Source organism: Molothrus aeneus, chromosome 5 (assembly GCF_037042795.1).
Source record: "Molothrus aeneus isolate 106 chromosome 5, BPBGC_Maene_1.0, whole genome shotgun sequence".
Classification (NCBI taxonomy): domain Eukaryota; kingdom Metazoa; phylum Chordata; class Aves; order Passeriformes; family Icteridae; genus Molothrus; species Molothrus aeneus.
The window spans coordinates 30,720,148-30,743,921 of NC_089650.1; the positions used below are offsets into that span (position 1 = coordinate 30,720,148).

Below are 23,774 nucleotides of genomic sequence, written 5' to 3' on the forward strand. Positions count from 1 at the left end.
GGGGTTACAAGGCTCTTGCTCCAGGATATCCACCCAGTCTGAAGAAGAGTCATGGGCTCTAGGTCCTGACCCTGCCTATTTGTGCTGAACGAGAAGTATGCCTCCTTTGTGACCAAAATACATGTTGCAAGAGACACACATGACAATGAGGATGAGCAGACTGCTCCCACCATGTCTGAGCACACACAAGAGGCCTTGTCACAGGACTGTATGTGTTGTCCTTGCAGGATGGGAAACACCAACAGTTTGGCCATGTAGTAACTGTGCTTCCAGACACATGACCAAAAAGATCTCAGAGCCCTTTAGAAAGAGAGGATAATATGCCACACAACTCATCCATCCCAAAACCTGGGGGAAAAGGAAGCAGAAATCTGATATAGGGGCAAATTTAATGTCTGAGAAGTCAAAGTCATCGTGCAAGCTGAACAGTTTAGTCCATGCAGTAATGCAATTCAAATATGCACTGGAGACACCAGGCCCTGAAACAGCCTTTTCTCTCCTAATCAAAACAGTCCCTTCAACATAGGCAGAAAAGGGCACAAACTCATCTTCCCACATCATGAGAGAGAGCTGTAGGTGACAACCCAGTTAATAAAAGGGGAACAATTGCACATCCCCCTTTACTTTGTAAATGAAGTACTTATCCCTGCTTAGACCATGAAACACAGGGCTTGGGCACAGGGTGAAAAGGCAGACAGACAGAAAGAAAGATGGACAGATTGATCTTGACTGGGGAAAGACACTATATTCCAATCCAGATTAAGACACTTAAGTAAGACATGTTGTTCATCAAATTCTTGCTATTTAGGCAGAGCCCTGCTTCACACCAGGTATTCCCAGAAATGACACTGGGCCCAGATGCCTCTCCCCATATGTTAAGAATTTCCCATATTCCCAGTGTTGTGTATAGCTTTACAAGGACAAGGCCCTTGGCACTGGGCATCCCTAACCCAGCTTGTGGACCTGGAGTTTCTGATTCTCAGCTATATTTAAACACCTAATCCCCCTGGAGAATTTGAGCCTTCGTCTGCCATAGGATTTTGTAAAGCGCCTAACTCCTGTATATTTCAATATTTTAAATGGTACACTTGATTTTTTTTAGTCATATATTTAAAATTCTGTACTTCAACAGAAGTACAAAAGAAGAATTCCATTTTTAGAGAAATGAAAATTTTAAAAAATTCTATATTCTGTAAAAAATCTGTCCCTTAAGTTTCAGAATTTTTTTTTGGGGGGGGGGGGTGGTGGGTGGAGGTGGAGAAGCGGAGTTCAGACTGTGTCCTGTACTTCCTACCTTTTTTATTCAGACTGGAATGATTAGAGCTACTACTGGGCCCAAAATAGATTTACCACTTTCAAATACTCCCCAGTGACAGCTGAGAAGCATAATGATGCTTTATCCCACATTAGTGACAAAATAAATTGCTCTTCCAGCACACACACAGAGCTTTATAAAAAGAATAATCCCACTGGAAAAAGGATTCTTCAGCTTTGAATTCCTGCACCCAAAAGGCCTCAGCTGCAGCAGCCCTCTCTGGAGAAGCCAGAGGGAGTAAAAGCTCACAGAAGTGCAGGGTGTCACTTGAAGGTACGCACTTCTATTAAGACCAAAAAAATACATATTACAGTGTTCTTATCTTTGGGTGCTGCTGAATTATTTTTAATTGTATAAGTATTTGTGTGTTATACTTTCTGCTGGATTGGGGTTATGCTTATAAATTCCAATTTTCAGGCTACAGCTATTTAAGTCACATTTGGCTCGGATGCACAGCATATGCCTTCAATATGATTCAGGGCTTTTTCCCCTTCTCTTACCAGGTGCTTCATTTCATTTAATTGCAGTGGGAGAATTGCAGCATCAAAAGTAATCCAGAAGTTCTTCTCCCTGCTTCCAGTTGTAAGTTAGAGCCCAGGTCTGCATGTCTGCCATGCCAAACATCACCGACATCAGCTCTCACCTGCCAGATCCTGCCTGAGCATGCACATCATCAGAAAATTTTGATGATTGTTTAATATTGGGGCAATGCTCTAATTCTTACAGCACAGGCAGTTCTCAGATAACCCACATTTTCAACTGGATTATACACTGCTTTTCTCCTTTTCAAAAGGAAACAGGAAAAGGGAACATAAAAGCATTTATAAACCACCAAATATTTGCCAGACACATTTCTTCCTGTAATTAGAGGAAGAACAGTTGTAAGTGTTGCTCACAGCTTTTAACCAAGTGAACTTCAAGATTAGAATCAAACAGAGCTATTCAGGTAGCTAAAAGATGCTGAATCTCACCCTTTCTGAACTGAAGCTTGCCAGGAGCCTCTAACATCTCTAAAGGCCCTGAGTTTTCTGAAAAAATCACCTGTAGCTGGATGATGGTAAAGCTATGGGCAAAGGCTTTGCCTGAGACACTACAGACATCTACATATACCAGGATTACATATAATTAAAATTACATGAGGGCTGAAGATTCAGCCAAGCATCACATGACCAATCCCCCCCAAAATACTCCTATATCATTTTAAGTAAAGAATCTGGTAATACTGTCATATTGGCTTTCTTCCTTCCCCCAAATGGACTCCATTTTTCGGCTTTGAATTTGCTAAAACCTGCATATATAAAGTATGTCTGTGCACAGGTATTTCTACTGGTTCAAAAGGATGTGAAAATAAACTTTGTTCAATCTTACTCTAATATTTTAGACATACTGATTTCTTTTTAACAGATCTGAATTTTTTTTAAAAGTGGAGGGTTTTATCATGTGTTCAGCAACGTTTTCTCTCTGGATTTCTTTCTAACTTAACAGATAGGCAATTTTTTTTTTTAATAATTAGGCTCCAGAGGAAGAGTTCTTCAAGAGCTCCTTGCACTTACTACCTATCAATAACTACTGTGCTAAGTAAGGAGGTACCTACCTTATCTTACCTATTTAGTAACAGCTGATTGGCATTCAAGACCATCAAAACAACACTGCAGTTATTGTGAGCACAATTGTGAGTTATTGTGAGATCCTACTTCTAGATATCATGGCCAAGTTAAACAAAAAACATGATTGTACTTGATATGCCAGTGTGTGAACAGAGTGTGGGCTTTGGCTCTCAAGCACACTGCAAGTTATGTGAACCACTGTATCCATTATAATTGCAATAAAAAGCAATTTTCCACAGTACTTTTCATTTAAAGAAAAATTCCTCTGAAAAGGGAGCTCCTCTGAGAATAGGGAAGCAAGTCTCACAAGGGTTTCTGAGCTGAAAGGATCAACAGAAACCTTCTGCCACAGGAGCAGGAAGGCTGGGCTGGTGCAGAGGGCCCTGGGCAGACTTGGGGGCTGGGTCAGCTTCTGAGACATAGGCTCGCCACAGTTAAGCTTCAATATCAGCTAGGCTAGTCCTTATTTCAGCTTGAGCACCAAAGCTGTGCCCCTGCCCTTGTTTACCCTCAGCAGCAATAAACCCCTCCTTTTGAAAGCAAAGGAGCAGTTTTGGATACCAGAGGATTTGGAGCAGAGGATCTGGATATTTTAATGTTGTTCAGGCTTCAGTCATCATGAATATCACTTTACAGCTTGGCGCATAAACAGTCCATTTTTGAAGCATGAGAAAACGAATCTATTGTAACTATACTCTGGGCCTTCTGGCCCAAATCTGTTCCTGGTGAAACTCCAGGGGCTTCAGTGGAGTTGCAGGAAGAATAAACCTAGCTGGCTAGCTGTACTTTATAATACATTATTTCTGATTAAAGGAGAGTTTACATGAATATAAAGAGATTTCTGTACATATTCAACCCAAATGGGACTCAAACTTATTCATGTAAACAAGCGCATTGCTTATCAACAATAAAACTCTATATAGATGGGAAAAAATGGACAATAAAAAGCAGTAAAAAGCAGTGAATAGGACTATTCACTTTATAAAAAGGAATTTAAGTAATCATGGTATTGTTGAAAGAATGTATTAAAGCAAGACTATACACCAAAATACTTATTTCTTTTTTTCTTATCTTCCACAGTAAAGAGAGTGATGGGAATGTGGGTTGTAGGAGGCAGACATGGCCAGGATACTCCTCAGAGCAGACCACTTCTGCTTGAGAAGTCCAATTTCATAAGTACTTTTCTAAAGGCTTTCACTGTGCCATTTATTAGGAAGTTTAGAAATAACAAGTTTCATGTTTCAAAGTTCAGTCATTTTTGTATTTCACCCAGGAAATAAACGTGAGAAATTTGTGGTTCAGGCACTGGTAAGATGCAGCTGCCTCAGCCTTTGTTTACTTGGTTTCTCCTCTACTTCATGCTCAGCATAAGGGATTTTGGAGTTATTAAACTTTTTCCCGGTTGCCCAGAGTCACCATCCCTTCATTCCATATTGAGTAGCTGCATATACAGACGTGTGACCACTGCTCTCCCTTTCTCTGGCTGACCTTCCTGGCTTCAGCAGGAATCCCCTTTTTTCTGTCACCAGGTGTGTCTTCCAAAGGGAATTCCCAATATGAGATAGGCACTTTCTCCCTGGGTGTTAATTTACCCACAGTTCCAGCAATCAAACAGCTTCAGATTAGTGAGGTGTCTGCTTTGCCACTACATGAAGCACCTTCATGGGATGTGTCTTCCTTGGCCAGTTGCACCCAGGAACAAACTCCTCACTGGACATCACACACTACCTGTGACCAGGTAAACAGTTGCACAGAGTTTGCAAGGAAGAGGAGGGTGAATGCTTAAACTCAGGATGAGGCCCAGAAAAATCCCCATTTAACCATGCTCAAATCTCACTATGAGCTCAAATCTTACTATTTAGGTGCTGTGTGAGTATTCACTACTGCAGGCATCCAAGAGGATGGTGCTCATCCATTTGAAGAAGTTTTACAGTCAAACTATTCCCATTTGGGGATTCACAGCATTATATACAGCTGAGAAAAAAAGGCCAGAAGGACTCCCAGCTGCTCAAGACACAATCTTAATGAAATGTCAGAGTCCTAGGCTCAGAATGACAGCTATTGGTAGACACAGACCCAGAGGAGAAGTGAGTGTGGTGTCTGCTCCCAACATCAGCTGGATACTATCCAAAGGAGACAGAACCATGACAGTGAGGACAGAGCAGAGGCAGCCACCTCCAGATGACTGACTGACTATACTTGAGCCAACTAGAAGGGGTTTCAATGCTTTTGAAGTTACTTTTTCAAGTCATGTTATATGGATTTTTAAAACAGAAAATAGTGTCAGTTCAAAAGCATTTATTTGCAGAAGATTAGAGAAATAATGAGAAAAAATGCACATTTTTTCCTCTGCTGCTACTCCAGTCCGAGGACCTCTCAGAGAGTGTCAGATCCAAATTCACCTGATTTAATGCAGATACTGAAGCACCTTTCTGATCTCTCTCTGGGCCTGCTGACCCTCATATATCATGGTATCACTTTTTTCAAGCACAGATGAGCAATGCCTTTGGCATCATAGCCAGCAACATTTTTCAGCAGATTGCCAGGCAGCTCATAAAGGTTACTAATGCACAAGAAGTAAACTAACTCCATGGATCAATGATGCCTTTCAGCTGGTCAGGGGAGTGGAAAGCAGGAGACTTTTGAGAAAGTAGCAGTACAATGTTTTTCATGATAAGTGTCCAAGATGCATTTCCTATCCTGGAGATAGGAAAGTGGGCACCTGCTAGATAAAGGGTCAATATGTTCCACTGTGTTTGGGAAGGGGAATAACTCCCTCAGCCCAGTCCTGGGCTGGTGGATGGGTGTATTTCTTGGATTCTGTGGAGTAAACACCATGAGATGCAGTGAGGGTAATAGTCACTAATGAAGCCTAATACTCAACAGCAAACTCCATTATTAAAAAAATCAGAAAAAAACAGCTCTGCTGTCTGGTTTTTTTTAGTCATCCCAGTAATCCAATTGGCTGTAGGAGAAGCCTGGCTCTAATGCCCTGGGGCAGCAGCACATAGACAGATGCACTGCTCACTCCCTCCACATTTGGGGGTGAACCCCTCAATCCCTCACATAGGGTCAAATCAGCCAGCAGGATTCCAGCCCAGTCTCCAGCTGGCCAAGCTCATTAGGCCTTCAGTTGCCAGGAGGGCAGTTGTGGCCAGCTGTAAGGCTGATACCCCATGCAGAAGCTGCCAAAGGTCAGAAGTCAGCTGGCCAGCTGTGAGTCCTCCAGCACGCCAAGGTCCAGCTGAGAGGAGCAGGGAGAAGTGATGAGCGGTGAGCCAAGGGTTCTGCAGAGGAGAAGGTAGAGAAGAAGGAGGGAAGAAGGGAGTGAGGGAGGGGGTTTAGGGTGGGGAGAGATGAGCTGCCTGCTGTAGTAAAGTCTGACTGCTCCTGAGGTGAACTGGGAAGCAGGGTGAACTGGGAAGAACTGGGAAGAAGAGATGCTGAATTTCCACTGAAATTGAGGTGTTCCTGGGCATATTTAGACAAGCACTACAAATTAAGATCCCTTCATCCTCCAAGAGCTAATTACTAAAAATGCATCACTTTTAAGCCTTACCACAGGAAAAGAAAGAGTTTGATCTTTTCCTACAGGCAAAAGAAGTGTTTTTCCATGCAAGCAACTCAAGAAATTTGAACATTAAGAAAGCTGGATTTTTTGTCTTGATGTTATATTTAAGAGATCTTTTCCAGGTTTCTATGTTAGTTTTGCAATGTACAAATGTCCCTTTTGATCTGAATTTAAAATATTTATTTCACTAAAGATCTCTGTTTGGTTTATTAACAAAAGATACAAGAGACTTCACACACAAAAAAACCAAAGCTCAGCTGCTTCCCTCAGTCATAATTTAAGCCAAATATGCATGGTTTTCAGAGGTAAAATACAACATTATTGTATTCCAAAAAGTGTACAGAATTATGCCCTTCCTTGCAGTGAGTGGTAGTCAGAAAACTTGCTGTAACACAGCTTCTGTGTTATATTCATTATTTTGACACCATGTAGCATCCCTGCATCTGCCGCCTGCCTGTGAGGCCACTATATGCTGCCCCAGAGCCTTAAGCAATCAGTAGTAGGAGTTGGGATAGGTGGAGCTCAGACTTTCTAGACCATCACCTTCTTATTTATTTCTGGGCACAGCCTTCCTTAAATGAACATGTTTCATATAGAATAAAAATCATTCTTTTCAGTTCCACTTATTAATATTAATATGAAATGTGTAAAATCTGACCAGAACAGTGTATCTCCCAACAGCCTTTTTGTTCTTCCCAATCCACAGACTGAAGGCAGTTTCATGGAGTTCATTTCCATTCCTTTCAAGGATTATTGCACTTTTCACCTCGTGGGAGTTTTTTTTCATAGGTGTCCTGGAATTTTTTGTTTCCCAAATGTGTATAGCAAAACCTAGAGGTTGTAAACTCCTGTAGTAGGACTTGGGAGCCTACGGACAAACATCCCCCAGACAGAATGCTTCCCCTCACACTCTGAAAATCTACTTCTCAGAAGTATTGACCTTTTTGCAACTCCTAAAATGTCTGCCAGCCAAAGAGAGGTGTACATTACCAGCATGTGATTTGCTAGTGTTACTCTGCATACTTCATCCGAGATCACTTGCCAAGGTCAGCACTGCGCAGAATGAAATGCTGAAAGCTCTCTAGCTTAGCTCACTTTAAAATACCATTTCAAATCATCTGCACTCTATCAAATCCTGGGCATAAGAAGTATCCTTGGGATGGTATTTTGATTGAGAAGAGTGAACACTGCAACACTGCACCAGAGTGTGAGAAGCTAGGAAATAAAACCAGTGATGTCCACAGTCTTGCATAAGAATTCCTGTGAACAGAAGGCTTGGGAAGTGATCCCCCAGAACCAAGACTATGTCTGTGTTAAGGTACTTGCATACTGCTGAAGCATCTGCAGTGACAGGAGTGTGAGAATGCCTTGTTTGTACCTCTGCATGACTGCAACTCAGGGGTTTAAAACCACTTCTAGTCCCTGATGAGTTCCGACATATCTGTATACACAGAAAGCCCGTTCTGGTCAAGGCTCCTCCTGAAATACTCTGCAAGAAAAGAACACTTACCTCAAGGCTATGGGCAAGGACTGTAAGTAATTTTGAGGGAGGCTTTGCACAAAGGGTGGGCTGGCCTTGCCCTGTGTCAGACACACACACCTGCTGCTGCCCTGCTGCAGGCTCAGGAAGGCAGGTGCCACCTCACTTTCTCTGTGGCCCCTTGAGGGGGGACAGAGACCCTCAGTGTGCTACAGGGACAGAGCCATTCCTAAGCAAAGGCTTCTCTTATCTTTGGTTCAGAGATGCTGCCAAAGGCCAGTCAGATGATAACTTTTGGTGACATGACTCAGCTGGGCTGGGTTCAAGTGAAAGATTTATTAGAGGTGAAATACCACTGCCAGGCCCCTTGGCCACCGAGTGCTACACCCTTATCCCACAATAGTGAGGTGGATATATCCCTTCCCACTTTGAGTATTTTTCATATGAAACATTTCTGGACAAACTGACAGAGCCCATCTCTCCATCTCATCTTTTTTTTCTCTCTTTTTTTGGGGGGGGGATGGGGAGGGTTGCCTAAGAAAGTTTTGAATTATATCTAGAAGAGTGCAAAACTATGGAAATTTTTCATGGTAGATACATCCAATTTAGTGCCTGGAAGGAAATAGTTTTAAAAGTATTAAATCTGAAAACACATGAAGATTTGACCTGGTTATTTCTAGAGCGATGTAGAGTAATGAATTTGCATCCTGGACCAAAATACCAAAGCAATTAGAAGCAAATAAATCCATATTGCTTTCTGAATATTGTGAAATACACCTTGTGTCTTATGAAAGAGATACATGTGGTTTGTTCTTACTAACTTTACTAAATTTGTCTCTGCCAGAGCAACAAGTAAAATTCCCCAGCACAGCATCAGAGCTAGATCATACAGTGGTTTTAAGAGAAGAGTCACCACGCAATTTTAGGGTCAAATTCTGGAATACACAGTCCATCTTCATACCCAGTGAACGAAACTTGAGCTTTGCAGAGGTGGATGGGAAGGGAAGGCAGGAAGGAGAGGACAGAAAAATATGACTGTGAAATAGTAATTTTACTTTGCAGAAAATGGAGGAAACTCTGCCCATAACAGGATATAGTGTGAGAATTTAAATGTCCACGTTTTTGTTGCTCCATGAGTGATCTCAGAATAGTACGCACTGGTGGAAGGAGAGACAAGCTCCCAGGGCCCAGCCCGGCAGGACACTCTCCCGGCTGGAGACTGCCGTGATGGGGGCGGGAAGAGAGGGTGTCCCGCGGGCAGGAGCCCGAGCTTGGGTGGGGGCTCAGCATGGATGCTGGCGGGCGCCCCGCAGCCGAGTCTCGCTGCCCTCCCCCATGCCAGGGAATGCACTTAAAGAACCAGCCGGCCAGACAGCTCTCTCACAGCACGTTTTATTTGCAGCGGGGATTCCACGGCAGCGCGTGTGTCCCGAGCCCCGGGGCCCGCCCGCCCTGCCGGGGTGCGGGAAATCCCTGGCCGGGGGTGGGCGCGGCGCTTTGCCTGCAGCCCCAGAGGGAAGCGGCGGCCCAAGGGGCTCCGGGGCCGCCCCTCTCGCCCGAGAAGCGTTTGCAGGAGGCGGCCGGGCGCGGGAAGCGGCCCCGGCGGCAGGCGCGGGGTGCCGGCCCTCGGGCCCCTCATAGCGCCTGGTAGGTCCGTCGGGGCAGCGGCGTCCCGGGCGTCTCCGGCCCCGAGTCGATGCTGGCGCTGGGCGAGAGGGAGTCGGCGTCGCGGAGGGACAGCCCTGGTTCCTCCGCCGGGGAGAGACGGTCCACGATGCTGGAGAGGCAGTCCAGGCTGGACAGGGCGCTGCTCTGATCGGCGGCATACCCTGGGCCGAGGGGACGGCCGGGGCAGGGCAGCGCGTTACCGCGGGGCGCCGCGCTGCCTCCCCACAGCGCCTCGGGCAGCGCGGGGGGCCCGGGCCCCGCCTCTACCCCCAGGCCGCGCCGCTCGAGTCGCGCTTACCGTGAGCCATCTCGGCGCAGTAGACGGCGTCGAAGGTGCTGCCTCTCGTCGACCAAACGGGGCTGCCACAGTCGGCCTGCAAGACAGCGAGGGGCGAGTGCCGGCCCTGCCGCCCCCGCCCAGGGGCCAGCGGGACTCTCCCCGAGACGGGAAAGGGCCATAAAGGCCGGCGGGGAGGGAGCGAAGCATCCGCCCCCAGCCAGGCTGCTGGCCCTGGCAGCGCCTTCCCCATCTCCCCCAGCCTTATCCCTCTAGGGCCGCGCTAAGGGACAGCAGAGGGGACCCCGGTGGCCGGGGCCCTGCAGGGTGCCCTCGGGCAGCGCTACCTCCCCCCATGCATCCCCGGAGAGCCCAGCTGCGTGCTCAGCGGAAAACCTGGGAAGGGGCCTGTTCCAGGGCAAACCGCCCGCCTTTTCCTGATGTCCGGGTGCGTTCGGCCCGTCCCACACCCATGGGACTGATCGCACGGCGCTTGGCCGAGGGTGACCTGCCCGCGGGCCATCCTGGGGTCCCCACAGCCCTATGGCTCTGCCTCTGTCTTACCATCCCATCGGAGCAGCTGGAAGTGGGGCTGGTCGGTTCGGAGCAACTCTGTCCCGGCAGGTGATAGTAGTTTTCTACCTGTTCCCTCAAGAGCTCTTGGAGGCTCTCGATGTATCTGATGGCGTTTCGCAGGATCTCTACTTTGGGGAGTCTTTGGTTGGGGTTGGCAGTGGTGCATCTCTTCAGGGTCTCAAAAGCCTGGTTGACTTTCTTCAGCCTCCTCCTCTCCCTCATGGTGGCTGCCTTCCTTCGGTCCATTGTGGTGGATTTTCTTTTGCAGGCTTTGCAAGCCCACATGAGGCAGTGACCAGCTTGGTGGTGGCCAGTGGGAGCTCGGACATGCTCCTCTTCCTCAGAGCAGGCGGGCTCGGGGGGCTCGTGGGCGCTGAAAGGAGGCAGATCCCTGGGCTCAAAATCCTCGGGGAATTCGCCCTCCGGGGAGGAGAGGCAGGAGCTGTCATAGAAGAGCTCGGACGGGGAGAACTTGCAGCTGTCCATCACCTCCATCCCTGCTGCGGAGGCGTCAGTACGGGACCGGCTCTCGGCGAGGCGCTCCGCAGCGCGCTGGGGCAATTTCCTCCGTAATTAGGGACCCGAGACCAAGTGTCCTTCGGCTGATGCGGGGGGCCCTTATATATACATGGAAAGGGAGGCTGGTCCGCAGAGGCCAGTCTTTATTAGCATATCCCACCACAGCCCCTGCCGGGAGCTGTCTGGGCAAGCCCCCTCCAGTCCCCAGGAGACAATTTGCTCCGCACCGCTCCTTTGGAGCGCCGAGAGATGGGCACTTTTCTAATGAACGACCTCCCAAGAACTGATTGCGACATCTCCGAATTTCCAACCAAGTCTGTGAATTTGCAGTTTGGTATGGAAAGAGAAAGAGGGGCAGTGGACGCGCACGAACCACTTGTCAGTGGCTCCTGCAGAGCCCTTCCTCGTCTCGGTGTGCACATCTCCCGTTTCCCATCACACGTTTCCTCGGGAGGGACACCTATACTGTCTACTTGCACATCTTTATTTCCCACATCCCGTGATCTAGGTCTAACCTGAAAAATTATAACCTTCTTCTTAGACCTGTGTTTATTTATCTCGAGGAGCGCTTTGTCCAGCAATTAAAGCTGTGCTACCAACCGCTCAAATTTGCAGATTGGGGGACAGCAATGCACAGCTACTTGTGGCCAGGAGAGACGAGGAGAAGGGAAACCAGATTTTAGTGCTGCCGGATCGGATCACAAGGGAAGGTACTCACAAAAGAAAAGTGTATGTGTCTGCTCCGAGACAAATCCCCTTCCCATTCTTTCTCCTTCTCTTGTGACCTGGAGCTGCTAGGGACACAACAATCAAGCAGCGCCTTGGGCTTGCTAATTTTCTGCTTTCAGGCAAACTTGTACCGTTACAGATGCGTCCCAGCTGCCAGTGCAACAAACCCCTCCTGGAAGTGTAAAATTTCTAACCCCGCAATCCCTAAGTAACTTTACACAAGGGGACAAAAGCCTTTCGGAGCCCCAGCCGCAGCAGTAGCCGAGCGGAGCGGTGCAAGGGTCATTAGAGTGGTAATGAAGCCATTTAACAGGCATTTGCTAACGCGCAGGAATCCTTTGGTTTCATCCAGGTGGCTTTTGTAGCTGAGGAAAATATTATGAGAAGGCAAAGGAAACCTTCCCTACCTGGGAATAAAATTATGTGACCTAGGCTAACTCAGACGGAGAGCAAATGACCTAGCAGCAGTTCAAGCGCTACGGAGGCGGTTTTTGTGCCCAGGAAAAAGGCGCCTTCAGTTAGCCTCTCTTCAGGAAGGGGTGATGCGGTGGCACGGCGAGCCGCCTGTCTCCGGGAAACGCTGATCAAGTGAGCAAGGCCGGTAGGGAAGCATCTCCTGGGAGAGATGCCCTGTGGCAGCGCACCCCGCCGGGAAGCTCTCCGATCCGCACGGGCAAGGCGGGGAAAGGCAAGCAGCTCGGCCTGTGCTGGGGCTGGAGGGAATCCGTCCTTGTTTCCCTGCTACCACCATCCCCGAACCCCCAAAGGCAGACTTCCACTCTTAGGCTAAATTTTTTCCTAAAAAGCAATCATGCACACACCCTTCTTCCTATGAAAAGCTGCAAAATTATCTAAAAGCTGGGGAAGGCTACATCTGCACTGCTTTGGTTTTTTTGGGGCCATAAACACGGGGAGCTCCTTTGAAATGAATACTGTATGAAAAGCAGGGAGTTGATAAAGGAATAAAGTTACAGAATGGGAAAGCTCAGAATTTCAGGCTTCTGCCACTCTGAGGTGCAGGTTGCTGTTTTGTTAGCCCACATTTGAAACAGGACAGTTCCCTACTGTTTTCCTAAGACAGCACCAGTCAGGAGGGGTTCTGTTCAGCAGTAACTTGAACTCTTCACTGGGATGTGGCGTGCACGCACACAGACATACACAAACACACACACAATTTCATTTACCACGTTTGCACTGGCTAAAATAGACCAGTTTACATATTTATGCTTCGTGCACAAATAAACTTGATCTTTAAAGTGCCGGCTGCAGTTCCGATAACCTTTCTGGGTTGGTGCATGCTTGGGTTCTCTCCAAGCATGCGCTGTAGATCTCCCGGTGCACAACACCAAGCCCCTCAATCCCACTCTCCTGGCATGCACAGCTTTAGCTCCAGATTTGACTCTTAACTCAGAGGAGCTGGGGCTGTTAAGAAACGTGCTTTTCCCCAAAAGTATTTGAAGAGCTGGAAAAAAAAATCATTCCTTTTTCCTTGAATATTTTTGGGAAATGGAAGAAACCATGGAAGGGCCTGTCACTCAGGAAGAAAAAAAATTCAGTAATTAGTATCCCTTAAGGAGCCCCCGGCTCCTCTGGTAAAGTGATCTCAAAACAAATTTGCAAAAATGCAGTAAGCGAGTGGAACTAAAGAAAGGGGGGAGAAAACACGCACTGCAAGGCCGGCTAATGAGGCTGCTGGCGAAGGGCGGGGTGGGGGAAGGAGGAGGATGGTGCTGCATTTCAGGAGGCTCAAGTCTGGAAAGCGGGAGCAGCCTTAGCATCAGACACTGTCTGCTCCTATGGACTGGTAGAGAGAAAGTGGTGAACGTGTCAGGATCCCTTTAAATGGTGTTCCTCACCCCAGCCGTCCCCACTCCTCAGGAATCGCCGTGCCGCACCAATTCCTGGAGGGATTCCATCCAGTGAGGGCACCTTCTGCAAAGCGTGCCATCTTTTCCCAAGTCCCACACCTTTCTATTTAAGAGAAGAAAATCCTACCGAAACCATAAGTCACGGGGCTGAGGGGGTGAGAGGTGTTTGCGGTCCCCCCGAGCGCACCCCCAGCCCCGGCATTCCGAGCGCCTTTGCGCTGTGCCCGGCGGGCCCGTGCAGGGCGGCGAGAGCGCGTAACCTCATGGTGCCGAGCCGGCCGCGGGCGCTGGCAGTGGCAGCGAGCGGGCAGAGGCATCTCCTCCGCGATGCCCCGACCACAAAATCGTTTCCCAGTCGGGCTGGCGGGGCCGGGCGCTTCCAGCCGTGTGAGAAACGTTTGGTTCTCCCCAGCGCTGGGAACCGTGCGCACCTAAGTAAACACATTAGTACCTGCCAGAGGGAGTTGTATAGAGGACAGCTGAAGAAGGCATTGGCCTCTGATGGCTCCCCGGGACTCCCAGGAGAGATCAAAGGGACACGAGGGGGTTTTAGCAGCCTTGAGACTGGGAAAAGTTGCTAGTTCCTGCTATCGGAGGGGCGTCCCAGCGAGCACATGGTTCAATTATTCAGCCTCCTCCCTCCCTGCCCCCTACACCCATCCCTAGCTCATTCTCCACAGAAAGACGGAAACTGCGGAAAAGTCGTGCGGGGTCCACAAAGCAGCAGTGGTCCACGCAGGAATTTTCCCGTGGAAATAGTTGCTGTGTCGCCTCTTGACCGCCTTGGCTCCGAGTTCAGAGAATGAACTAAGCCTGCTGCTGGCTGTCCGCTTCCCTCCCTGGATTGCGGGCGGTTTCACCGAGGAAAATAAAGATGCACAATATAAAAGCCAAAACCAACCGACCAAAAAACGCCAACTAAACAAAAAAACAAAAACAAAAAAAAAAAAAACCCAAAAAAAACCCCCAAAAAACACCAGAAAACAAACAAAAAAAACCCCCAAACAAACAAACAAAAAAACCCCAACAAAAATACAAAACCAAAAACCTGAAAACAAGGCTTTAAACCCTCGGTCGCGTCACTTCAGAGGAAAGCAGTGTCAACACGGCAGCCCTGCAGACAGGCACCCCATTCTCCCCTTCCCCCGCCTTCCTCCCATCGTTCCCGGCCCCGCAGGCACCTCGGGCCGGGCACCCCACACCGCGGGCCGGCGGAGCCCCGCATCCCGCCGCTCCTGAGGGAGCGAGCAGGTGTTTGCTTCCCAGGGGAGCGGAGCAGGTAGAGGCGAGGGAAGCTGTGTTGAACATGGGATTTCCAGCCCGCGGAGGGGAGGAGGGAGAGGCAGGCGCACTTGCATTTGCCTAAAAACTTCGATGACTTTGTGCGTGGTCCCTCCGGAAAAAGATTTCATTAAATCACAAACCTCTTGTCTGTACCCAGTTATTGCCCTTTGATTTTGTGATTCCAGGGCCCTGTTTGCTTTGGCTGGGGACTTAAGTAAAGATTATCGTTATTAATATCTAACACAAACATTTTAATTGCAAACACACTGACGACCTTCACTGGGAAGCTCGGCATGTCAGCTGCAGCCGCGGGGGTCACGGAGAGTCTCTTCGGGAGGTATTTTCTTTATTTAACGAAAAAACTCTCCTTTAGGCAAACTTACTCCAAACAATCGCTCAAGTTACCCCGCTGCTGGAGGAGCCGCTGCCGTGGGGGTCCTGCCGGGCGGACGGGCGGCTTGTTGGGGTGATTGCCCGGCTGCGAGTAAACCTGGCAGTCGGCTGCCCCGGTGTGGGCGCGACACTGTGCCTTGAGGAGCGGCTCAGCACAGCTCCTGCCCTGATGCGGGCAGCGGGTCCGCGGGGCTCGGATCGCCGTGTGAACTGTGTGTAGCCCTTCCCGCGGACTCGGCGGCGTTGAAACAAATTAGGAGGGAAGTCGATGAGCTGCTAGCCCGATCTGAAATACTCTCTTACTGGGCAAGTGCCTTCGCCATAGAAGCGAGCTGCAGCGTCTCCTCCCCCATGCCAGGTCGCAGAGGTGGCACGCAGGGCCCTGCGCTCCCCGACGCGCCGCTTTCTGAAGAGCCCGAGGGTTCCCCGAGGCAACGGGGTTTAATTTGAAAGGAGGAAAAAACATGGGGAAAGTGTTGCATCACTGTGCCCACCATACTGTCCTGTCCCGCCGCAATTAGTCCTTGCAAAGGAGTATCTCGTTAGAGAGCAATTGGAGGTAGGACGTGACTGGTTTAGAGACCCGGCTGGCCACGGCGGCGCAGAGAGGGGGGTAGGAAGGTACGGCCGGTTGGAGTGCCAGCTCTCGGGCAGGCTCTACCCAGAGCTTCCACTTCAGACCGATGTACCCGTGCCCCAGATGGCCAGGAAGGGGGAGATCTTCCCGAAACGTGACTGTGACCTTTCAAAAAACAGAAACAAAGAATAAATCAAGGGCTAAAGTTGGCGAGGAGACCGCATGCGGGTGAAGTTGAAGTGTCCTCCTGTTTACTTGCGCAGGCTGTCCGGCGAGCCCTGTGTGTGTGCCAGGGGCAGAATGCGCTGATCCCTGGTGGTCGCCCCTTCCCGGGGGTACAACCTTTTACAAACCGTAACGCTCTGACTGTGAGCAGCTCCGTTTCACCATCCTCAGAGAGGCTGTGTTTTTTTACATCACTGAGTGAAAGGCTTCATATGCTGTTACCCCCCCACCCCCAAACCCTTTCGGTCGCTTAACTCTTTCCTCCCTGAAGGACCCCATTCCCTTCTCCCTCAGGCTCAAGGAAGTCAAGGGGAGTTACCTTTCCTGGGAAGAAACTACAGCTCCCTCCAGCCCCAGAGGGAGCGGGCTCCTGTGACAGCCAGTTGCTGCCCCATTAGTGCAGCAGGCCCGTCAATTTTGCCGCAGAGAAGCCCTGCTTTCAAGTCCTCGGTGCCGAGAGGAGAAGGTGAGACGCACTGAGCCTCTCCCAGCTCCAAGACCGGGGCAGGAGGTCGGGGGGGAGTGAGTGAGTCGGGGACGACGGGCGGGGGTATCTTCTTTCATGCCCCTTTTCTAACCTCACCTTCCACGTGCAAGGCAAGGCCAGCGAAGCATCTTTGCCTGGCAAGGTACTCGAGCGGTACTGCTGGGCATTTTAGGGGAGCAATATCGCTTTCCAAGGGAACGTGCATTCCGCGAGCACGGCAGGGAACGGGGCCGCGGAGGGCTGCGGGCGGCCGGAGAGGCGGCGGGTCCTGTCCATGCACCCACCCGTGCCCGCCCGGCTTCCCCGGGAGCCCACGGAGACACGGGTGATTCACACCGCGCTGCGGCCCTAAAGGGGAAACTTTGGAGGAGTAAACGAAAGAAAAATCTGTCCCGTGTCTTGCCTCCAGTCACACGGGTCGTGCTTCTGCTACACAGGTCTGACTCTTCAGGCCTTCATTCACTGAAGTCAGTAGCAGGTTTGAACTCCGGGATCGGATTTTTTTTTTTAAGATTAAGATTAAGATTATTATTAAGATTAAAATTTAAGATTTTTTTTTAATATTTAAATTAAGAGGACGGGAAGAAAACACTGTAACACAAAGAGCTTTATTTTACAATCCAAGAAATCCATCTGTTCTTATATACAATATCACATTCCACCATTTAAATATATATGTCATGTTTACAAAAGAAAAGACAGTACTGAAATTATTTACAAGAACGAAATGAGGCGGGGACTCTTTAAATATGACTCACACGCAATGCAACCAAGAGCTTCACTCAGACAGGAATGAACTTCCCGGTGAGTCTCAGACAAAGCAGATCACCGGTACATAGGTAAGTATCTTAAAATTAAAAATAAAATAAAAAAAAAAGGACGGTGGTTTATGCAACACAATTTAAAGAAAACAAAACTCGGGTTAAAAAAAAAGGCAAGAGAGAAGTCTGTCTGACTCGAGTCAGTGGTGGGGAGCCATTTTCTTTGGGGTAGGTGTACCTTGATTCGATTTTAAAAAGGGCCCTGCTTGGGCTTTCCACTGTGTGAATTTGCTTCGTTACTTAGTTTAGGAGGAGAGAGGGTGGAGGCTCCATCTCCGTTAAATATACTACCACAAAACCCGGTTTATTTCTCCACCGCTTCCTCCGCGCTGGGCAGTTTGGGATCGTCGGAAGAAATACTGTCCACTATTGAGGAGAGGCAGCGAAGGCTGCTGGAGGCCGACGACTCGACAGCGGAGACCCCTGCTCAAGAACAGAAAAGGCATTAAAGAGCAGACCGCTCCTCCCGCCGGGGGCTGCCGGAGAGCCCGGGCACAGGAGGGAGCGTGGGAGCGGGACCGCTGGGATCGCGGCCGTCGGGGCTCGGGAAGGGGCTCGGGAATCGGGCCCGGGGGGCGAGTTACCTTCTTTGGGGCTGACTCCTAGGGCTCGGGAATGGTCAGAAACGCTTTGCCAGTCGGAGCTGCAGGTGCTCAGGAAGTCCGAACTGGGGATCTGCGGCACACAGGCGGGAGCGGGGAGACACGGGGAGAGGAGAGGACGGGTGTTAGTGGGGCTGCCGCGGCTCCCCGGGCTGGCGGAGCTCGGCAGCCCCGAGGGCTGGCAGGTTCCCCGAGGAGCGCCCGCCAGCCCTCCCGGCCCGCAGCGGCCCTGCCGAGGAGGAGGAGGAGGAGGAGGGAGGGGACGAGCGCGGCGGCGCTGCCGTGGCGGCGGAGGGGCCAAGCGGCAGTGCTTACATTTCCCTGCTTGGGGCTGAAGCTGAAGGGGTCTCCCCCGATCTCCTGCATTTTCTCCTGCTGATCCAGCCTGTGCAAGAGGTCCTGCAGCCTCTCGATGTAGCTGATGGCGCTCCTCAGTATCTCCACCTTGGGCAGCCTCTGGTTGGGGTTGGCCACAGTCCGCCTTTTCAGAGCCTCGAAGGCTTCGTTGATCTTCTTCAGCCTTCTCCTCTCCCGCAGGGTGGCTGCCTTCCGTCTGTCCGTGGGGGCCGACTTTCTCTTGCAAGTTTTACAAGCCCAGATCAAACACTGGCCGGGGAAGTGAGGGGGTTGTAGTCCCGGGGGTGCCAGCACATGCTCCTCTCCGCTGCTGTCACTGCCGGCCTCCGGCTGCATTTGGTCCTGACATGGAGACAAGGTGCCATCGCTGCTTGGGTACAGCGGGGATCCCTCAGCCATCTCCAGCTGCTGCAGGGCTCCATTCTCCCCATCCAAGTAGAAGAAATAGGAGCCAGTTTCAAAAAGGTCCATCATGCTGTCCCTGGGCCTCTCTGCCTGCTTGAGTTGGGTGGCAATCTCAAAAACACCCCGAGGAACAACCCAGATGGAATTTAATTAGTGCAGTGACATAAGTCCCCCCTGCTTTATATAGGAGCTGCTGAAACCCTATCCAACTTTTAGCTGTCGCGGTGTATCACCCTCCAAAACTGATTCCAGTCAGTCTCCTGGGCGCTGTCCTGAGAACATCTCCTATTTAGATGGGGGAGGGGGGACACGAGAGGTGGGAGACAAATTAGAAAAAAAAAAATTAAAACAAACAAAGGAAAACCAAAACAAAACAACCCCAAAAACAAGCGGAAAAAAAGTACAACCCGACTTTGCACCCTGCCCCGAAGTGCCGTGACTCGGGAGCAGCGTCTCGGGGCGGTCCCGGCCCCGCTGCCGAGCCCCCGGGGGCCCGGCTGGAGGACAAAGGCGCAGGGAGCCCTTCCCCAGCCCACCCCTCACATCCCCGGAGCACGCTCCCTGCCCGGGGCTGAGTACAGATGTATCAGGAGAGATTTCAAAGGCAACCATCACTTTCCAAATAGACGGGTTAATATTTTCACTAGAAGCCCCTGCTATTTCCACCCCCGCCACCTTCCCCTTGCGTGCCATTCCTGTGACCCAAGGCACCCGGGCCAGCCCAAGGTTAGGAGCCAAGCTCGCTGCTCCCCTGCACACACGGGGAAGGTTGCCAAGGCAGAGCTGTGCTGCAATGATGAGGCACTCACATAGTGCCCCTCGGCTTAGCCTGTCAGTGTGAACTTTCCCACGTTGCCCATGAGGTGACAGGAGTGATTCCAGGTGACTGGGTTACAGTGTGATGGGGCTGGCTGCACAGCCCTTGTCCTTGACGCTGCTTAGGGCAAGCAAAGCCCGGGCATATGGTGTAATTGAAGTTTAATCCCTTGGGGCTGGCAGGGTATAGAGAGCTTCCCAGACACAGAGACGGAAATGGAGCTTGTGACCACTCTCTGTTAGCTTATACTGTAATGTCACATCATATCTGGAGCTGTCACACATAAAGAAAGAGAATTGGGAAAATGGCCTCTTTGCCTCTTTTCCTGCAGTGTTTGCCTCTTTTCCTGCAGTGTTTGCCTCTTTTCCTGCCTTGTGTCCTTTAAATACCATGTAATGTCTTTATGTTTATGTAAATAGACATAGATGCATATGCATATGTGCCTGTATCTATATGCCCACACACATGCACATGTACATTTATGTGCATAAGTAAGTATATTCCTGTGTGTTTGTGTATATACACATGCGTAAGCTTTTTATAGAAACAATAGTACATGAAGATGAAGCACTTGCAATGGTCTGATAGCTCTCAAATGTAGCTCCAAACTTCAGCTTTCTGAAGGCAAGTGTGGTGGTATTGTTTATTTCTCTAAAGCTACAATGAAATTAATCATTGACTCAACTGTTTCTCCAAAACTGCAAACCAATTTTTTGGAGTTCAAAAATCTTTAACACTAAGAGTAGTTGTGGTTTTGTTTTCACCACATCAGTGTTGTTGGAGTGGATCTCATTTCTTCTTTAATGAGGCAGAACAATATCCAGTTTTGGATGAGACAGAGAAATTCAGACTGTTCTCAGAGAAACTAATTTTGATACTATTCCATCACTGAGGTTTTTTCCCTCTTCAGATTAAAGAAAAGGCAGTCTGGCAGTTAAGGTACTGAATATAAGAAACTGTTTCTCAGTTTCCATGTTCTGCAACTTGCTTTCTGTTTGACCTTTGACCAGTCACTTACTTTTCCTGTGATTTAATTTTCCACCTTTAAAGAGGGATGTAATGTTGACCTTTACCCATCCATTGTGTCTCTGATTTAATTTGCTGACTATCCATGGAAAAGCTACTCCTTTACATGCTTTCAGGTATTACAGGGGTCTTTGTCCCATAGCATTAATAATAGTAGTAATAAAAAAACCCAAAGCAGCAAAAACAAAAACCAACCAACCAAACACAAACAACCACCCCCCCAAAAAAAACCCCAAAAACCCCAAACTCCACAAACCAAAAGTGCATAGTTTAATTTTTTTTCCACATTTACTAGACTCATTTTTTTTCCTTTTAATCTTTTGTTTCTTCAATACTACCCTGGGAATGTTTGGAACAAGACAGACGAGATCAGTCTACTGGTAAGGTGCACAAATGAAAATTTAGTTTAAGGGAGAAAGATAAATACCAAATTGTTGTTGTCCTTTCAAGAGCTTTAAGTGAACTCAGCAAGTTGGGAAACTGTAAGTTTAGGAGCCAGATGCTCCTGCTGCTTTCAACAGATTTCTTTTTTTTAAACAGGAAACAAAATATGTTCTTTCTTCCCAGCACTTAGTGACAGAGTAAACAGATTCAGTTCCTCACAGTGATGTGGGCTCAACATAATTAGTCCTTTGTAGTAATAACTGATAGGAGAAAAGCTCCTAACAACTGTAAATAAATTTTCATTTGAATGAAAATGGTCAGATTCCCCATCATATAGGAAACTTGAATTTTGCTGCATCTCCCACTGCACCTCTTTGGTTTATGTAACACAGCCAGCAAACAGCCCTAGCACATATGAATAAAATGTCCTCAGAGATGTTCTCCATTACAAAACTGAATCAAGTGGAGGATTCAAAGTTGGTATGGGCCTTCTTTCTCTTCATGCTTTTTATTCCTTATCATGTTAGATATAAGCACAGAGACATAAGAGGAAATAAAAGCATGTGAATAAGAACAACTGGACATAGAATTGAAAGGAGGATCACTAATGAAGACTGTTGTAATTTCAGTTGGTTTGGTAGTACCTTACAGAAAAACTTACTCTGAAGCCAGTTCTTTATTCAATTATTCATGCCTCTGTGCATGGTAGCTCTACTGAAAATACACTTTCAAGATATTTATACAAGTAAAACTCTGATGTGTTGCATTTGGTCTACAAGGTCTATCATCTTTGCCAAAGAAGTATTTCAGAAAGCCAGTGAGTTGTAAATTCAATGAGTGATCAGGATGACCAAACACGAGACAGATGCACTGCATTTTAAGTCACAGCTGGCCTCCAGGAGTTAGATCCCTCCAAATTCACTTTGCCACATACAATTTTTCTGGATAATTGTGGTTGATTAATAAGCCTGTAATTGCCCTAGTCACTTGTTACACCTTAAGGTTTAAGCAGAAATTTAGTCCAGAACTATTAAGAAGTATTTTGACAGCTAGGACTTACTTAACACTTTATACCATTCCAAATATCTCCTTTTTCTCCTTCACTGTTCTCAAGATTCTTCCAGCCACAGGCACAGTGCATTTTAAATCTTTGATCTCTTTGACTCCTCATTGCAGTGGCATTGGTAATCAGTGAGGATCCATCCTATCCATTCCTGTGTGTCACTGTGAAAGGGCACCTGGGTGAAGGTGGAATTTTCAAGCCTGATAATAGCCCTGTTCTACTCATACCTCAAATACTTGATTTGAGAGATGGCTAGATACTTTGGCTACCAGGGGAATGATTCTTAAATTGCTTCTTGTAGCACAGGTTACCAGTGTAGGTCCAGCTGTGGGCATACTGGGCCTCTCAGAATTTTTCTGCACTTTAGAAATGGAAATCTTTCTATTCACACTCCTCTTCTTCCTTTTACACTCGTGCTCAGGAACATCCTTCTTAGCAGAAAATTTCAGTATTTTATTGTTAATACAAGATGTTGTTTTTCTGCCTTTGCCTTTTGAAACAGTTTATATTTTTCTAAATGTGTTTTTGAAACCCTTCTAACATTTGACTTTATATCTTCTACTGATTGCTATTTCCATCTTTTTTCTTTTCCCCACAGGAAAAATAACACTTTTAAAATTATAGCATTTCTCATCTAATTTCTCAACTGAAAAAAAATGCTCTCCTCATTACTGTCTCCAGACAACCACTTAGAGTACTGAAAACCTCTTTGCTACTGAAAACCTCTAGGCTATTGCTCTTTTTGTGTCCTCTGTCAATTCCAGTTCACACAGGCTTTCTCACCAGAGTCTGGTAGGTTGTTCAGGTAAGGGTAGGTGGTGTGTCTAGAAATATGTGTTACTGCCCATGTTTTGTTGTCACTTGCAACCTGTGTAGTGACATAGTCAGGACACCAGTCTAAGCTGTTAACAGGGTTAATTGTCTGTCATTTCTCATGATGTGTTGGTAGGTACACCCAGATAGTCACCCAGGATGTGTTTACATTCTCATTTCACTTTGTCAGGAATGCCTTTGTCAAGGAAATCTCTGACTAGCCCTGACTTACTGCACTTTCCATTCTCCTAACGGTGCTCTCAAGGGTGTGTCACCTGGGTTCTGTTCATGAGAAACTAAGCTGGAAGGCACCCTGAAATGTTAAGGGGATGCTGGGTGTTCAGCACTGCCAGGTTAGACAGATCTGTACCTGGCTCTCCTATGTGATCTGCTGATATTTGTAGTCACAGTTCTTAGGAAACAACTAGAGAAGTGTGATTTGCTGCTGAAATAGAATATTATGCCAAGGATTGTAAATTGAGGATTAGAAACTTCATCCCTCCCTTCCCTTCAGAAGGATATTTTAAGCATCTGCTTTGTAGGATGTTTGAAATGGCTGACAAATGTGTAAGGGGAGAGTTGGCACACCAAAGACTGGTAGTGTGTTAAAAAGCATGTATCTATTCCTGAATCTACAAAATATTACAGAAATGTTTGGTAAATAGAGATTATAGCTTTTCCACGAGTGTTCTTCAAAGTGTGGGCAGTGGAGGCTCTACAAGGGACCAGCATTTTTTATGCTGACAATGACCCATGGGAAATTTAAGTAAAAAGAACCTTTCTGACATTCCAGAAGTAATAATAGCAGTAATAATTCCTGCTGCTGGAAAAAAGCATATCAAGCTTCATGGCTTGTAGTATGTAGTAGCACTTCTTAGCTGAATTTCATTATCTCTTCTTGCCTGAAAAT

General features: G+C 48.0%; 2 protein-coding genes across 2 annotated transcripts; both read right to left on the reverse strand.

Moving 5' to 3' along the window:
* Window positions 1-9,608: 9,608 nt before the first annotated feature.
* Window positions 9,609-10,989, reverse strand: MYF5 (myogenic factor 5). Its single transcript, XM_066550634.1, has 3 exons — window positions 10,483-10,989; window positions 9,940-10,015; window positions 9,609-9,802 (listed from the first exon to the last, which is right to left on the reverse strand). The coding sequence occupies exons 1-3, from the start codon at window positions 10,987-10,989 to the stop codon at window positions 9,609-9,611; spliced, it is 777 nt and encodes a 258-aa protein (XP_066406731.1).
* Window positions 10,990-17,701: 6,712 nt separating this feature from the next.
* On the reverse strand, window positions 17,702-18,830 carry MYF6 (myogenic factor 6). Its single transcript, XM_066550496.1, has 3 exons — window positions 18,315-18,830; window positions 17,982-18,072; window positions 17,702-17,820 (listed from the first exon to the last, which is right to left on the reverse strand). The coding sequence occupies exons 1-3, from the start codon at window positions 18,828-18,830 to the stop codon at window positions 17,702-17,704; spliced, it is 726 nt and encodes a 241-aa protein (XP_066406593.1).
* Window positions 18,831-23,774: the final 4,944 nt, after the last annotated feature.